Source organism: Ostrea edulis, chromosome 3 (genome assembly GCF_947568905.1).
Source record: "Ostrea edulis chromosome 3, xbOstEdul1.1, whole genome shotgun sequence".
Lineage (NCBI taxonomy): Eukaryota > Metazoa > Mollusca > Bivalvia > Ostreida > Ostreidae > Ostrea > Ostrea edulis.
Window position 1 is genome coordinate 1,232,310 of NC_079166.1, and position 18,561 is coordinate 1,250,870.

Here is an 18,561-nt window from a genome sequence, read left to right on the forward strand (position 1 = left end):
GATAATTAACTCGGTATCCCTGAAGGGCAGGTCTAGCATAGGGCTCGCTGGGTGGCAAAGCTTATCTGGTATACCTCAAAAGTATGTGTTTATATCGCCCTGGATCTGGAGCTAGTTTGGCCTTAATAATTAACTCGATAACCGTGAAAAGCAGGTTTTGAGGAATGCTCTTTTTAGTGAGTTATAATGTTGAATGAAAGTTTTGTTTTGATTTTGTGTACTGAATGAGGGGGTGGGGGATTAAAATAATTAAAATAATTTCTATGATTAACTTTCGATCAAAATACCATTCTGTACTTTCAAAAATAATTTCTAAATATATTTTACTCTGACTACCGTAGGTATCACAAGTATTGCTTTTAATAAGACTTCTTATTAAATATCATTTCTTTCCATGTTGCATTCGTTGTTTTATCTACTTCCTAGTGGCGAGATCAGAAGTTCAATGTCTGACAAAAAAACTAAATTCACATAGTTTTTACCCCCCCCCCCTCCGCCCCCGCAACGAACCTCTAAACTAGATATGATGAGTGTTTAAACTATAATAGATTAACAAGTAAGAACAAATGAGTATAAATAACTCTGTATACCCTATCTTCTGTTTATTTACAAATGAAAGTGTAGATTAAAACTATCAAATGTTCATTAAAATGTAATATCGTCATGTGGTGTTGAACAGTCACTTGTCTTTCTCCTTTTTCGACTAATGTGTAATCGATATCGGATAAAAGAAACTTACAGAAGTTTTACCCCCTCCCCTTTCCCCTAACTATTTGAATTTAGACTTTTATCCGAAATCAATCTTTTGATCTCGCCCCTTACAGTTTTTTATATCAAATTTCTTACTGTTTTTAACATCTGGGAGAATTAGGATTTGATTAATTATGTTAATTAAATAATACTCTGTACGCTTTCTATCAAATCGTATTTCTCTCCATATTGCGTTCATTGCTTTATTTATTTCTTACATTTTTAATAGTTGAGCTAATTAGGGTTTAATTAGTAATCTTAATTAGTAAAAAATTCCAACAATTTTCTTGCTTTTTTCATCGTAAACACATGCCTTTACGAAGTATTATTCGACGTACGACTTATCTTTCTATCTATGATCAGGGGCAAGTAACTCGTGGGTCACCTGCTTTTCAGGGATACCATCTAGTCATCACCTAAATTTGTCAACCGCCACTTTCGGTCGTCATCGTAAATGAACAAAAAAATTTAATTTCAACGAGAAACCCTTTAATCTGGAGAATTTAGATATTTAGGACAAAATCATCGTGTATGAAAAATCAGTTTACCTGACAGTATGGTATATGTATGTTTGATTCACACCAACTTTCGTATGCTATTTCTTTTTGATTTTCGGTGATTTGGTTTTACTGTTATTGAGTATATATTTCACCTATTTCACAATCATGCCCCCTCCATCCAGGTAAACACGTGCATGTATACAGGTTGTTACCGTTGTGGCATGTTCCCCCATTTTGGCACGGGTTGATCGCACATTCGTCAATGTCTGAAATCATAAAAAGACTCGTGGAAATAGAGAAATATGGCTAAAATATAATTTCGTAGTAATAATCATTCCATAGCCTTACCAACACAAGCAGATCTAAAATGAGCTGGACAGGGAGTAGTCAACAGACAGTGCTGGCCAGGAACACACGGTGCTAATGTTGCACACAGTTGTTCTCTCGTATGTTCATGTTGACCCTAAAACAAATGTAAAAATTGTAAACATATAGATATAATACCAAAGTCACTGCAATGTTTTGAAAATGAATAAGCTCTGTTATAAAGCAGACCAAAGATACTGTACACTTCCTAACTTTCTTCTGGTTACTTTCGGAAATTCTTGAAATAGTTCAAAGTATGGAAAATCAGTTTACCTGACAGTATGCTATGTTTAATTCACACCAACGTTCGTATCTTAATTCCAAGCAGTATGCGGGGTTTAGGGTAGCTTGTTTTTTGTGTAGGAAGGATTTGGCCTTGTGCTCAGATACCTCCGGGAGGTAGAAATGGTGACCAAACGCTGTAAGTAGAAAATGGTGTATATAGCTGTAAGATAACCTCTATTTGCATTATTCTTTTAAAAAGTCAAAATTATTTATTGAACCGTGGTACAGAAAAACAAACATCCAGAAATGATCGGCATTAGTGTGTTGAGATACCGCAACGATCAATCATGTACTGCTTTAAACCCCATAGGAGAAACAATTTAAGATAAATGATTAAACAATGACATGAACCTATCGTTCTATAGAGTTTATTGATAAGATTATTGAATCAATATAGAATACTGCTTTGATCCCTGTCAGTAGATATCGGGGTAAGTACAATGGAAGTAGTAAAACCATCTAAATGAGCAAAAACCTGAGCACAATCTTTTTAAAGGACTAAATCAAATTTTGTTCGGGCTGGTTGTTTATACTAACTAGATTGATTAGAATGCACGTGTATGTCTAGAAGAAGTTCCCATCTATCAGTTGTGAAATTATTTCCAATTTCCGCTTTAAGAGATATTTTGTCCGAGGATAATCTAAAAAACAAAACGGATGAAGAAAATCTAGAGAAACTTTGAGGGATAACAGATTGTACTGGAACAGATTGTTGATATATGTATTTCATTTGATTATTTTCCTAGATAAGGTTAAATCCATATAAACTTTCATTTATTAATTCAATTTTCATTGATTTACAATCATCTGTTTTATAACTGGCGTGTTTGTGTATTGGCAGCCACTGCCTTCCATAAGTATAACTTTAGAGTTATCGGCCCTTTGTATATTTGTGCCGCGCACAATTCTATGGACAGCTTTCCGAAATTTTCCATAAGCTTGGCTGGCCACAATGTAAGCATGCATTAAGTACATTTTGTATGATTTATTTAACAAGTTAGAACTATTTTAGGAATGCACATCATGTATTTTATCGTATATTGTGATTTCCATGCGGTCGTCTTTAAGTCACGTGGTATACTTCAGGCGCGGATCCATAATTTTTTTCCGGGGGGGGGGGGGTCGAACCTTTTCACAAAATCGAACCCGTGATATAATGTTTAACCCTTTATTTTTTATTAATATTTACTTAGAATAATAAACGAATACTAGTCTGTCACATTGAGTCTGAATCAGAGGTGTACTAAAGCCGATGACTTTATGACGATGCAGTAGCATAATGACAAGATTATGACGTCAATCACTCGTAATAGGATATTAAACAAATCGTTCCTGTTTAGATTCGTTTAGAAACTCGAATGACATTTGTGATTTGATTCTAACCTCATATTGACATTACAATACTAAGAAAGTTAATTCAGAAATATTTATGATATAATAACAGTCAACTCATTTTTCTTATAAATCGTTATATTGTAATTTGTTTATCTTTGCATGTACTTATAAACATGCATTTATAGTTAGTTGCTTCTCTGAGATTATACTTGCTTGGCTTATATTTACTTCTTTGTTCTGTTATATAATTTCCTTGGTCTGATTTGCTAATTTTTACTGGATTTTAACGTTTATTTAAACTATGGAACGCACTTTGTGTCATAATCGTGATGTACAACTTTTATTAAACGTTTCAATTGTCAGTTGAAATTCGTTTCTGTGATTATGTTTTTGTAGTTTTATGATGTGTTAACCTTGTGTACATGGAATCTTTACTTTTCTTTGTAGCTCTTCACCATTCAGTTATTCATTTATTCATTAAAGTGGTTTAACTGACTGCGTCTTGTCTAGGCAGTGCACAGATCTATCATTGTATAAAAGGTGAAGATAACGAACAGTAATCAATCTCATCACTCCTATAAGCAATATAAAATAGATATTTGGGCAAACACGGACCTCTGGACACACCAGAGGTGGGATCAGGTACCTAGGAGGAGTAAGCATCCCCTGTCGACCGGTCACACCCGCCGTGAGCCCTATATATTTCTATTGTAAGATTTGAAAACGTATTAAGTTGTATTTTAAGAAAATAAGCAACAACAGAAATAACTAACGTTAAGATAACGTGTTTTGTTGCTGTTGTTGTTGTTTTTTTTTTTGGTTTTTTGTATTCATTTACATGTACATGTAATAGTGTCGAGCTAATATTATCTCCGACGTTTAGTGCATCAGGGCAAATCTACATAAAAAAAATGTTTAGCCACATTATTAAATATGATATATCATCTTTAACCCTTGAGATAGACCTTCATAAAAGTGGCTGTCAGGTGAAAATAAGTATGTTGTCGCTGTGACGCAGGAATCGATGTGATAGCGCATGAAAAGGAACGTGCTTACTGATTTCACATAAAATATGATAGATATAATAGTTTACATATTAATTTATTGATAATTGTTTTTGACATATTCTTGAATTGACTGTGTTATATATATATATATATATATATATATATATATATATATATATATATATATATATATTACCAGCATTTCATTGTAGATTTTCAGCATGGGAAAACAATGACGTCACAATCACATTCATTTACAAACTGCACAGGGTTTCCCGAAAGTGACGGAGTTAGGAACTTTATGGATTTTGACATTCGCCTTTAAGAATCAATTATTATAGATATGATTTGAGTTCCTCTCTTTTTTATAGTATGCACTGATTTGTAACCTAAACTTTGAAAATCTAAATCCGCCAGTGGATGGAATTTAATATCATATAAAGATTTCTAATCCATGAAGCATTTTATCAATTTTTTTTTTAAGAGATGATAAACACTATCGTGCTTCTGGCAGCCCTTGAGATATATCGAAAATAACACTTCCGGTCTGCGTGGTCAAGTGGTTAGAGCACTGCGCTCAAATTCGCACGCCTCTCATCTCTGTCCGAATCCCGCACGTGCGGTTAAGTGAGAAAGTGTCCCAGTTTACTTTCGGAAGGTCGGTGGTCTCTTCTCAGGTACATTGAATCTGAGTTCTCTCTTCCACCAATAAAAACTGGGCGCCGCCAGATAACTGAAATTTTTTTGAGTGTGGCGGAAAAGAGCAATCACTTCCGGTCGGCAGGTACTAAGGACTTTTCGTTTTGATTTTGTCTATCAATTTTTTTTGTACCGAACGCTTTTGGTAGACAAATGGAATTTTCGGGAATTATTGTCAATAAAGAGTGTGTTATTATATGGGTAACTATACCTTCATATGACTTCCTGTCATCACCGGAAGTGACGGGAAATGCGTGAAATTTTAAATAATACTTTTTTAAAAATAAAATTCAGAAACTGTTTAGGGTATGCGTAACGATATACAAATTGAAGTTTATATTGTTTCTGTGTGTTTGTTCTAGCGCACATGAGTGGTAAATGGTGATTTCAAATTTTGAATTTTTTTTCTATCTAGTATTCCTCACAAACTATTTGAAATTACGTGTACTCGTGATAGACTATTGACTGTATAGTTCTGATTTCGATCTGACAGTTTTCTCCGTCAATTTGGTCCCCATAGGAAGTAGTCGCATTTATTTTCTGTTGATATAGTTTCTGTAAAAAATGTCTATTATTTTTTATGGAGATTTCAAAGATGATTGAGTATTAAGTCCCTAAAACTGAATATCATATATATCTCAAAAACTACAAACATTTTGTTAAATGTTATAGAGCATAAGTTATAGATAATGATGAGACCTATTCGCTGATTTCACGTTTTAGGTGTCAGTCCCTTAAATAAAGGACCGATAAGAATCAAACATATTTTTTAAACATCTCATGAACGGAATTGAATTCGTTAAGTCTTATTAAAGCAAAGTTGTTTTGATGTTCTGCAACTGTTAATGTCAGCAAATCAAGCACTCATTACGTAATAAGGAATTTCTAAGCTAATAATGTGAGCAACTTTGATGCTGTCTGTCTCTTGTAATGCATTATATAACACCAATTTGTCATAATGTCACTCTAATCAACGCGTGCCATGTACAAATTTGTCCTACGTTTCACTTTAAGAAATTCAGAGGATGACCCCTAACATGCATATCCTATACATCTTGAAATCTAAAAACATTACCTCTTTGTAAGTAGCTAAACTAATATTTAATAAATATGTCACTACTATACACTTTCAACACAACTTAAAACAAAATATGTGACGACGGGATTAAATAGGGGGCGTTTTAATAATAATTGGAATATAATGAAACAAATCATATTTTCTAAAAGTAGAGTAAAAACTAAACAATTTTTCTACTCAAAGTTTTTCTGTGCGATGTTGGGAACTAGTCGAACACATGCATTCAAAATCGCACATCGTTACCGGAAAGTAGGAAAATTAAGCCGAAATGACAAAAATTGTGTTATATTCTGTTAGTAAAATCTTTTCTAAAAAACACAATATTTAAAAACGTATATGATATTCGGAAAGGTTGAAACATTTGCTTAATTTTTTCTCACGGTCATATTTAGGTACGGGCACGTGTCATAGACCTATTTCTTCATGGAAGTAATGCATTTTACAAGTTAAACGCGATAAAAATGCACTTTGACGTCATTTGACATTAGCGTGCGTGTGTATTGCGCAAATAGATTATATAACGATACATAACTATATTTACGTGGAAAAAGTAAATAAATTTATAACGGTAAATCTGTGATTGGGTTTTTATTTTTGTTTTATGAATTAGAACTACTGTTTTACAACCTAAATACAATGTACATTTATTTCCCTATGTAAGCGTATCCGCCTTCAGCCTAGGTATACGTGTGTGAACAATGGCCAATGGTACCTTAGCATTCACGGATTTCTCTTACGGATCCTTACGTATTCCACAAATCCATAAAAGTACACGGATTTTTACGATTTAGACATGGATACCGACGAGTGATTTACGAATGCTTGTGATTGACTATGAGTCGGAGATCCGTAAGGACTCGTAAGAAAAATCCGTGAGTGTGAAGGTGGTATGATGCGCAAGGGATTTGTGGGTTTTTCTCTCTCTATCTTTTTGACGTACATGTCCGCATTCAACCTAAGTATGTATGTGTGAAAAATGGCTAAAGCGCACGGAATTTGTGTTTTTTCTCTCTCTATCTTTTTCACGTACGTGTATTATATAATCTAGAAGAATAAAGTTTTGTTTACATTTGAGTGTCTCGCATGCATGAATTAAAAAAGGTATATATGTATATTTCCATTAGATGAATAGGCAATGAATATGATGTAGGCTATGGAAAGGACTAAAATGTACATTTTTATAAGTTAATCATTACGAGCAAGTTGTCAGTGTGTGTTAGATGTAAGTATGTATACTCATTTAAAAGTGTTAGCGTTTAGATTATGATTTTTCCGTTTATTTGCAATAATAATCTGTTAGAATTTAAAGAAAAATAACTTCAGTACAAGTAAGTCAAATGAGTTGTTTTGACTAAATATTTCCATTTCTTGTTACGTTGTCATGACTGTAACGTAAACAGCGCATAATTTAATCATGGAGTATAGCGCTGAAAGCGATACAGGCTCAGTTTTGTTGTCCGGTGGGTCACCGTCAGACATTGGTGTAGATGACTACAGTTATGAAGAAGTTTCTATAATAAGGACAATAAATCAGAATATATAGAAACACGGTCACCAGTGTACACTGGACAGTCATTTGAGTGACATTACGGACGAATATTTCTACTTTTAGTCGCATCAACTCCATAGCGTAAATATTGTAAAGTTCCATGAAGATGTTGGTCCTTCTCATGAACTTGATTCCTTACATGAGGGGCGGACAGGGGGTGGCCCTCTCACCCTCTCTTCCCCTGAATAGTGATGAATTGCATATTTCATTTGGGTACTAAAGCGTATTGCATGCCATTTTACTATCCATATGCACGGCAACGATTATGATACATATAGATATAACAAGCTTACGCGATATTGCAAATGTATTCTTTATATTCTGTATTTGTTAATTGTTTCTTTTATCTGTTAAAAGACAATGGGTACGGCATCGAATACGTATAGCCGTTGATGCATATTAGATGTGAAAAAGGAAAAACGAAGGAGTTATAAGAAAAGAAGTATAAGAACCTCCCCACTAAATTTCCGTTATTTGAAAAAACACCATAAAACACACACATACACGTGATTCTACAGCATAACATATTCATATATGTAAATACAAAATATTGCAAACATTTTGAATTATGTCAGAGAAAAAGTACGATTGTGTACGGTGCCGACGAAGACTCTCTGATCTACTATTAGTACTAAATAGGATGCTTTTAAAAGTACGCTTAAAATATTAGTAATTAATTATCACTACATGTAAAATCATGCAAGGAAATGTACTCTATTGATTGAATATTGTTTAATGTCCCTCTCGAGAATTTTTCACTCATATGGAAACTACTTTGTAAAAATGGATTCTATTATGTACGGTACATATTCAGTACACAAAGACCTGCAGGATAACCGCATTACGACATGCAGGTATTTTATATAGGACAGGCACGTACATGTATGTAGCATAATTTTTCAACAGTGGGAGGGGGAGCCGGAAAAAATCCCTACACCATTGTTTAAATTTCTTGACGAGCAAATAAAAATAAATAAATGGATAAATGAATAGATAAACCAAAAACATAAAAAAGTTCTTTAGGACAATCAGCACTTGAATTCTCCAAACTCGGGGTGGGGATAATGCGGGAGTAACGTGCAACCTTTAAAAAATTCCGAAAATAAATTTTAAATTCAGGGGTGTGACATGTCTTAGCGCCGACTCATAAATAATCCCAAACTTCGACTTCTTAAAAAGGTGGAGGGGGTTGCGCACCTTTCAATACATGTACACAAGTTCAATTCATAACTTCGACTTTTCATTTTTATATTTCAATACTATTATAAAATATGGGAGGGGTCACCAAATATATCTTTTAACAATAAAAGGTGTTGAGAAAAGTTGGGGGATGGCAACTCCCCCTCCCCCTATTATACGTGTCTGCAGGGAACACGTTTTATATTCTATGGTTGAACACCCCAGGTACCGTGAAACCTCACAGGCATTACTCTCTAATCGATTTCTCACTAGACGTTGCCCAGTGTCTGATCGGAAACTTCTTCAGTCAGATGAGAAAACGGCTTGCATATGAGACACATCAGCGAAAAAAGCGTTGGTGCCGATGGTGTAGTTCTCTATACGTGATCGAGGCGAGACCGTGTACGCATTATTTTTATAATATAAATAGAAAAAAATCAGTAACAATTAATTTAGATCATATAACGCTTTAAACATATGGTACACTGTTTTATCAATATATTCACCGTCGCAAACCACGCCTAATGTACATACGTACGGTACTCCAGGACTTAGTAAGCGTGACTTGCGCGGATCCAATGTACATGTATTTGGCTTATTGTATTATAAACGAACTAAGCTATTGACGCATGTATGATCTACTGAACAATATTATATTAGAATTTGGAGAGTAAAGGTATTTAATTTCTATAGGCATATGGTTGTATGTATTGTAGGTTTATAAACCTTACATGTATATTTGAACTTGTACTGCTAGTTTTCATGATATCATTACGTACATGACGTAAATATTGTGATAGTTTATTGAACAATGTTTCTATTTCAAGGGGAGAAAAGGATGAAAAACTCATTTTAGCGATTTATGCGTTATTGTGTTGCCATGGCAACCATAACATCAGATCATACTACATAATTCAAAACTTAGTGTAGCAGTTTACTGGTCAATTTGTATTTTCATGTGAAGGAATGAATGAAAAATCAACAACAAAAATGTACCGGAAAAAAACCCAACAACATACTTTTGTGATTCATGGACTCATTTAGTTGCCATGGTAACTGTAAAAGTTTGTGACACTGCATAATTAGAAACTTATTTTTTTACATTTTGAAATTTTTATGAGTTATAGTCTAAAAATATGCGTAGAGAAAGTTTTAATTTCCATTAAAAATTGTCTTCAAGTTTTAAGGAACATTTTACAATAATTACAGGTAGTCTACTGTAACTTATGCGCATCTTGTACTTCAATGTTAATGTACATGTATAATTATATTTACAATAAATGACACTCAATTTCATGAATGCATGTAATACATGTATATGAATACAACTATTCCTAAAATCTATTCAAATGATGGCTGATAAACATTTAATTTGTGTGTTTTAGGTGACGAAAATGGTGGAAAAAACACATTTTTGGGGATTTGTGGGGTATTTTTGTTGTCATGGGAACCGTTACACCACATTTTAGTGCATAATTAAAATCTTCAAGAGTTTTCCTTTCAGAATATGTATAGGTTATATTACAAAAATGTGACTAGAAAGTGCTTTAATTTCAATTTGAAATATTTGTATCAGCTTTGAAGGAAAACTCGAAAATTTCTGGTAGTTAAAGGGTTAATAAGCGGACAATAAGATGTCTTCAAATAAGAAAATGCTTACTTGATCTATGTCCTCTAACAGATTGACGTATATTCGACTTCCTTGAGTGAACTGGGTTTCTAGAAGATGGATCATCAGAGGCAGCACAGAGGAATAAAATGGCAAGGCATATTGATACCTGTAATTGATTGGCTATATGATTTCTCAACACAGAGTAAACATCAGCACGTTTATGACATTCAGATACCTATGTTCCTGTTGAATTTATGCATGTTAATCTGTCTCGTATGAAAGTTATCGTACTTTTGAAGAACTGAATAAATTGCTATACTTTTTGTATCTTGGGGTGCAAAATAGACACAGGATAATTTGCAAAAGTACTGAAGAAGATGTTATCCCCATCATCGTACACTTGCTATCTTTCTATTGATGTGGTACCTATATCATTATGTATTTGTTTCTAGCAATCCTATAGGATGATGCCCTCCCCGATCGGCTACTCGCTGATTAATGACATGATTCAGAGGCATTATGTGTGGTTTGCCTGTGTTTACCTTACCAATACATGAGTTAATGCAAGGTGAAGATAACGAACAGTGATCAATCTCATAACTCCTACAAGCAATACAAAATAGATAGTTGGGCAAACACGGACCCCTGGACATACCAGAGGTGGGATCAGGTGCCTAAGAGGAGTAAGCATCCCCTGTTGACCGGTCACACCCGCCGTGAGCCCCATATCCTGATCAGGTAAACGGAGTTATCCGCAGTCAAAATCAGTGTGCCAGGAACGGCTTAACAATCGGTATGAAACATGTCAGACAGCATTTGACCCAATGCGAGGTTGTATTAACGACCATAGAATTTGCGAAATGCTGACTTCAATCGAGACTGTTGAAATCCCTGTACCATCAACTTGTTTGTCAGTAGCTTACCTCGATTTAAAAACTGACTATACCCAGAACAAGCTCTTGCGTATCGAATCAGTTGAGAGATATAAACACCATATGCAGGTGATAATGAGATATTGCTACATAAATGTGGGAAGTTGACGATGGAGAAGCTGAAATCATCCCGTTTGTCATACAGTTGAGTTGTTAGTTTGTCGTTAATGTCTACTTTCAATAAAATATCTAAGTATGAAGCAGAAATGGACGACTCTGTGGTGTCCTTTATTTCGAGCTCACAGGGATATATCAAATCGACATATGAATGAAAGCTATCATTGTTAATAGACAAAACGTCATCGATATATCTAAAAGTCGAATTGAAGGTCACAGCGAGAGATTTTTTCTTCTCACGTAGAAATTTTTGAATAAATTCTGCTTCATATGAATATAAAAACAGGTCAGCTAACAAAGGAGCACAATTCGTGCCCATGGGATTTCCAACAGACTGTTGGAAGACCTGATCACCAAAGACCACGAAGATATTGTCAATGAGAAACTCTAGCATATTTTTTATTTCAACTTTAGAGTACTTGTGCGTGGAATCAGAGTGGTGTTTAACAAAGTAAGTTTTTGAATGACTGATCACTAGATATGAATATTTCCGTTTTCCGTTTTTGTTGATGAAGCAACTGTCTATGATGTCAAAAAGTCTAGTCTTTAATTTATCGTGAGGAATGGTCGTGTATAGTGTTGAAAAGTCATAGGTTTTAATGCTATTGATTTGGGAAAAATTCTGTGATTTCAAGTTTACTAAAAGTTCTTTAGAATTTTTTAGATTCCACATTTGATTAACACCACTTCTGGCATATGTAGTCGCACAGTAAGTTTGAAGTTTCTCCTTCACAGCTGTTAACATTTTCGTGAGGAGCAAAGATAGGGGTTTGGTAGAGCACTTACTGGATCCAGCAATGTATCTTTGTGAGTGTTTTTATGTAGTTTAGGAATCCAGTATAGGTACGGTAACTCATATTCATTCGACCCATTGACTGGAATATTAAATGTGTCTAAAACTGAAGCATGGTTTTGAAGAATTTCGTCTTTTGAAAGGGCAGTTGGAGTATAAGTATGATTACCAAAAGTGGAATTAATGCCAAGTTCGTTTAAAATACAGTTGTAATAATGAGCCTTACAAACAAAGACAATGTTGTTACTAGCTTTGTCAGCTGGAACCAAAATATATTCCTCATGTAACCTATCTAATTCTTTTATCACTTCTGGTTTACTAAACACAGAAGGATAGATGGTACGTACTTTTGTTTTCATGTGTCTAATGCGGGATTTTAATATCCCTCTTATGCTTTCAACCCATTCTGACAATGTATCAAGTTCTTCTTTTTCATATTTAGCCCATCGTCTGGCATAATCTTCGACATAACTCATAATAGAGATGAAGTTCTGTGGCCAATTAAAAGACCGAGGTTCTCTGTATTTAGGACCTTTAAGAATAAGTGATTTGAGGTCCTCATTTTCAACTATATCAACATCACCAGTAATGACATGTCCAACTGGACTGTAGTTGAAAGAAGATGAAGAACAAGAACATGTTGGTGGATTACGTATAAGATGGTCTATATCTAAGCACTGCAAAGTTTGTTTATAATTAAAAAGTTTGGATGCAATAGTAGAAGTATAGCTGTAGGAAATAACGGGTTTAGATTTGAACTTGAAATAAGTTGAAATACACGACTGAACTCTTTTATGACGAAGAATGTTGCTTATGTTGACGGCATCTATTCCTTTGTTTGTAAATTTGAGCTTAAGGAACTGACGGCATGATTTGGAAGGAATATCATCCATGGTCCGTGCTGGTTTATAGAGCCTGTGGTAGGCAGCATCCATAATCATAAAGTTAAGTCTTTATTTTCTTGCGACTTATATAAATTTACTCTTTTAATGTGATATGCTCAAAACAAAAGGGAGGCCGAGTTCATACTACTAAAATATGAAGAAGTTTCTTCTATCTGACAAAACGAAAAATAGTATATACAGTACACGACACGAGTTTTATGCGTGTTCCACGCAACGCGGTGGAACAAATTTGCCCCAAACACGGTGGACCTTTACAATTGTCGACACCTTTGAAGTCCTATTTTTCCGCGCGAGCTAGACATTGAAGTCCACGGGGGATCTTCATGGATGTCACCGCGCATCTCCGTGGATGTCACCTGTACCTCCGTCGATGCCACCGTGTACCTCCGTGTGATAAAGCAAAGAAATAATTTTCGAAATGATTCACCCCAAAGACCTTTTCACTTAGCCAGCATGCATGCCCCCACCCCATTACTTATTTAGAAATTAGCTATCAATTATTCAATTCTTGCAATTGTTGTTTAATGATACGTTGGTGTTTTCGGTACATATCCGATTGTAGACTTCCCTGCAGACGTTCACACCTTTATATGAAACGCCCAAATTTCTCGACATCCTGTATATAAACACCTGTGTTATCCCTACCACTCGTCGGTACATTGTTTCACGGCACGTGCAGCACAATTTCACCAAATAAAAGAAGGGTCATGAACAACGACAATCACATGCCAGTAATTTCAATTTGATGAATAGCAGTTCAAAGAAATATGTACCATAAGCAATGGTTTATTTTTAACGTAATGTTTTCATTGTAATTAGGGATAGGTGATTAAGGTCTATGGAGCGCCAAATTAACATAAACTCAAATAATTGAAGATATCTTCAATTATTTGAAGATATCATCAATTCATTTGATGCGCGCAAAAATTGAATTAAAGATATCTTCAAATAATTAATGATATCTTCAATTCTGAATTATTGCGCACATTAATTGAATTGATGATAGCATTAATTCTTCAGCTGAATTGATGCTCGCTTTAATTGAATTAATGATCTCTTCAAATGAATTAATGATATCAATGCGCGCATTACATCAATTGATGAGAGGAATAATTGAATTGATGCTCGCATTAATTCATTTGATGAGAGCAATAATTGATTTAATGCGCGCATTAATTCAATTATTGCTCTCTTCAATTGAATTAATGATATCTTTAATTCATTTGAAGAGAGCAATAATTCTTTTAGAGAGAGCAACTATATAATTAAAGATATCTTCAATTCAACATATCCACAACTGAATTAATGATATCTTTAATTGAATTGTTGCTCTCTTTAAAAGAATTGATGCGCGCATTAATTCCTTATACAAAAGCATTGCAAATGATTTAAAGATATCTTCAATTGAATTAAATAGATCATCAAATTATTTATACCGAGCTCTAAATCAAATTATTGCGAGCAATATTTCTACTAAATTGATGCTCTCATCACATGAATTGAAGAGAGCAATAATTGAATTAATGTTCGCATCCAATATATTATTGCTGTCATTAATTGAATTAATGCGCGCATCAATTGAATTGAAGAGAGCAATAATTGAATTAATGCTCGCATTAAATCAAGTATTGCTCTCATTAATTCAATTGATGAGTGCATTAATTCAATTGATGAGAGCAGTAATTGAATTAAAGCGCGCATTAATTCATTTGATGAGAGCAATAGTTGATTTAATGCGCGCATTAATTCAATTAAAGAGAGCAATAATTGAATTGATGATATCTTCAAATAATTGAAGATATCTTCAATTATTTGAGTTTATGTTAACTTGGCGCTCCATAAAGGTCAGCTATATACATGTACATGTTTACATTGGAAATGAATTTCATTATGTACTCAACTGTGAAGCAATGTGAGCAAAGAATCAAATTTTTATAACCTAAACAAATAAAAATTAAGAATATCTTTACTTTTAAACAAACCTTTAGAAAACTCCGTACTTTCATTAAGAAAATAATAAAATAAAATGTGCTCCCCTACCTAGAATTTAATGCCCATACCTCACATTAATAATAACACGGGTATTTTTTTCTAACTTGGAAAATACTTTATTACACGCATGTATTATTTACTAAATGTATATAAAACAGCTTTTTGTCTTTATATTTTTGTATACCATTGCATAATAGTGATGAGAGCCACTAAATTGAATTGAGTACATGTAGTCTTGAACTATCACAACGTATAGAGTTGACAACCATTAAAATAAAAATGCAGACCCTTTCTCGTTTATTCGGTAACTCAATAACTTGCGCGTCTTCTGAATGAAAGTTGTAAAACAAACGTACTAGGTTTTGGTCAGTTATAACATAATACGGGGGTAAAATTCATCTAATCTCCGCTAGCAATGGGCTTTGAATCAACTGTGCCTTCGTGGATGAATAATCTCGACTAGCGAAGATGGGGGGAAAATCCTAGATAGTCCGCTTGCATTAACATGTATTATGAAGGTGAAATCGAGGAATTATCCAGTAAATCCAATGATGTTGTAGTATATATAGCATGGATTTATTTTATTTATGAATGAGTTCCCCCCCCCCCTTCCAAAACGATGTTACGTGCTTAGCTGTCTATCTCCCTCGGCCCTCTCAGTCAAAAATAAAATAAATACATGCTATATATACTGCAACATCATTGGATTTACTGGATAATTCTTCTATTTCACCGAAAAATTTAGCATGTAAAGAAAAGAAAATGGGAAATAAAATACAATATAGGAATGAAAGGGGATGGATAATTAATCAGAAAGAAATTGTACTTTCAAGATTTATATTGAACGTATTAAACTTCCCGTATCTGCATACAATCATGAATATTATAATCAATGATTGCCAATGCTCTCTCTCTCTCTCTCTCTCTCTCTCTCTCTCTCTCTCTCTCTCTCTCTCTCTCTCTCTCTCTCTTGCTTTCATTATCTAATACATCTAAAGATTAAATCAAAGATTGTTATCATTTGCCAAGTTATAAGTCTAGTCACTTTTGTTTCTCTCAATATATCTTAATAGCAACTTGTTTAATATTCTAATCTGGAAACTAATCACTTTAATTTTATAGTTAACTGTTTCATTGCGATAGTTTGTAGGAAAAATCTAATATCTATCCACGGAATTATATTATCGAAATTGTATCATTTATTTGCACTTAATATTTTAACACCTGTTTTTGATAACTGTCCCTTTAACCTGCAGTGTACAATTTACATGAGAACCAGTTTAAATATTTGTAGTTGGAATGTCAGGGGACTGTAATCTGAACATTATGACAAGACCTTAGATAGAATGTGTTGGCAGAATTCGATAACTTTGAGTTATCTTAACAGAAACACATGTGGGATATGAACACAAGGTCCAATTTGAAGATTTTAACTGTTATCCAATTTGTCGTATAAAAGTCAAGGAACAATCGATATTTTGGAGGTCTTGGCATTCTGATACGTAAAGGCATTAATAAAAGAATTTAAATCTCCAATGATTGCACTTCATAATATCAGTGGATAAAATTGTGCAAAGATTGCTTAAACTTCAAGAGCATTATATATTATGCTCCAAAAAGCAATACTGATATATTAGAATAACTGGGGGAAAATTATGGAAAGCCGGAGGGTACCCCCACATTATTATTATTTTTCCCTATATAAAATACCAAAATTATAATCTCTTCCAAAAATAAAAATTTCCCCCTATTTGCCCGATATTATTATTATATCGCAACGATAATAATAATATGTCCCGATTCTCAGATACCAAATTATAATATCATCCCCAAAATAAAAATATTCTTCATTTATGACATTATTATAATTATAAATACTGCCGCAATAATTATAAAAACTGACCCGATTTAAAGTCACACATTATCTTTATAAATATAATCTTTCCACCACAATAATAATTACTGAACATCACCAACAATAATTATCTTTTTTATTTGAACGCTACAAAATATAATCTGTACTGACAATAATAATTCTGGACCAGCCAAAAAGACAAGATTATTATTTGGACGCTTGAAACAGAAAACGTTTGTCTGACTCGGATTCACAATAATAATCTCCGACTTCAGATTGGCAGATATTATATGAAGCGTGAAGGTAGATATTATTTCATGCGTGACTGGGCAAGCGGTTGGTCGAGAGGGAAATCACGTGACATAGTTTCACTTTGACTTTATTATGGAAATAATTGTTTGTCGAAAAGGTATCCTGGTATGTGTTTCTTTTGGAGGATGATAAATGTGAATGATTCAATGAATAAATCTTTGTTGGAACCGGAGTATAACATTTTATATCTTTGTGACATGATAGATAGAAAGGGAATTTTATCAAACACACTGGCCAGCTGCACAGGCATTTTTTTTTCGTAACACAGGCCACCCTAGGGCTTAATTACGCAAAATGATATAGGGTTCACGGCGGGTGTGACCGGTCGACAGGGGATGCTTACTCCTTCTAGGCACCTGGTCCCACCTCTGGTATATCCAGGGGTCCGTGTTTGCCCAACTTTCTATTGCTTATAGGAGTTACGAGATTGATCACTGTTCGTTATCTTCACCTTTCATGGATCTCTTGAATCTGTGTTTTATGTTGATTTCTTAAGGTACTGAATAGGGTGTCATCACATGAGGTGTCCATTTCTGGTACAGGAACAACTCTATCCGGGGAGTGTCAGTACTAAGTAGCACCTCCACCGCTAAATCCCACATCATTTTGTATACATGACCACCCTTCTGCTTAGATAATTCACAAAGGTGGTACTAAGTACACATACGCCATGCAGTTAATTGTTTCCTATCTATTCACACGACCATCTAAGGGTGCATACAATGTATAATTAAGGAGGTACCTTACATCGTCATAATGACGGATTTCCTTTTAAAACATGGATGAAAAAATCAGTATCAGCAGCATTTATCTATTCCTTTTTTATTTAACTACCTAGCCAAGTAGCTCAGCAAACTGACTGGTTGTGCGTTCGAGTCTTCAGATTTCTACTATAACTGCATTTTTTACATTAAAATGAAGGAAATTTGAAAATTTTCAATTTCAAAATATTGTTGTACATATCCTTAGGATTACAAGGAGAAAGCTTTAAGAACCCTGGCTTATATTTGCCATGATTGTCATGCAATAAATTTGTGCACGATTCAGTTATTGCTTTTCATTAATCTAATTGATGTGTATATCAATGTGGTGGAGATACTGCTCACATTCAAATTTGGAGCTCAGTATAAATATATCTAATTATTTTAATCTGTTTTTGTATAAGAATTAATACACAGAAGAGAGCTACAATTCAATAAGATCATTAATTCAATTGTAGAAATGTTGAATTGATGATTAGTTGCTCTCTCTAAAAGAATTATTGCATACATCTGCAGTCAATTAATGTTATTTTA

General features: G+C 34.0%; 1 protein-coding gene across 1 annotated transcript in view; it reads right to left on the reverse strand.

The window, feature by feature from the left end:
* Positions 1-1,234: 1,234 nt before the first annotated feature.
* Positions 1,235-18,561, reverse strand: part of LOC125673422 (delta-like protein D) — a 29,691-nt gene continuing 12,364 nt past the window's right edge. The window contains exons 2-5 of the mRNA XM_056159689.1: positions 10,409-10,526; positions 1,890-2,035; positions 1,599-1,713; positions 1,235-1,516 (exon numbers count right to left, since the gene is read on the reverse strand). Of these exons, the coding sequence (XP_056015664.1) occupies positions 1,383-1,516; positions 1,599-1,713; positions 1,890-2,035; positions 10,409-10,526 (513 nt within the window). The 3' untranslated portion in view covers positions 1,235-1,382. The remainder of the gene's footprint in view (positions 1,517-1,598; positions 1,714-1,889; positions 2,036-10,408; positions 10,527-18,561) is intronic.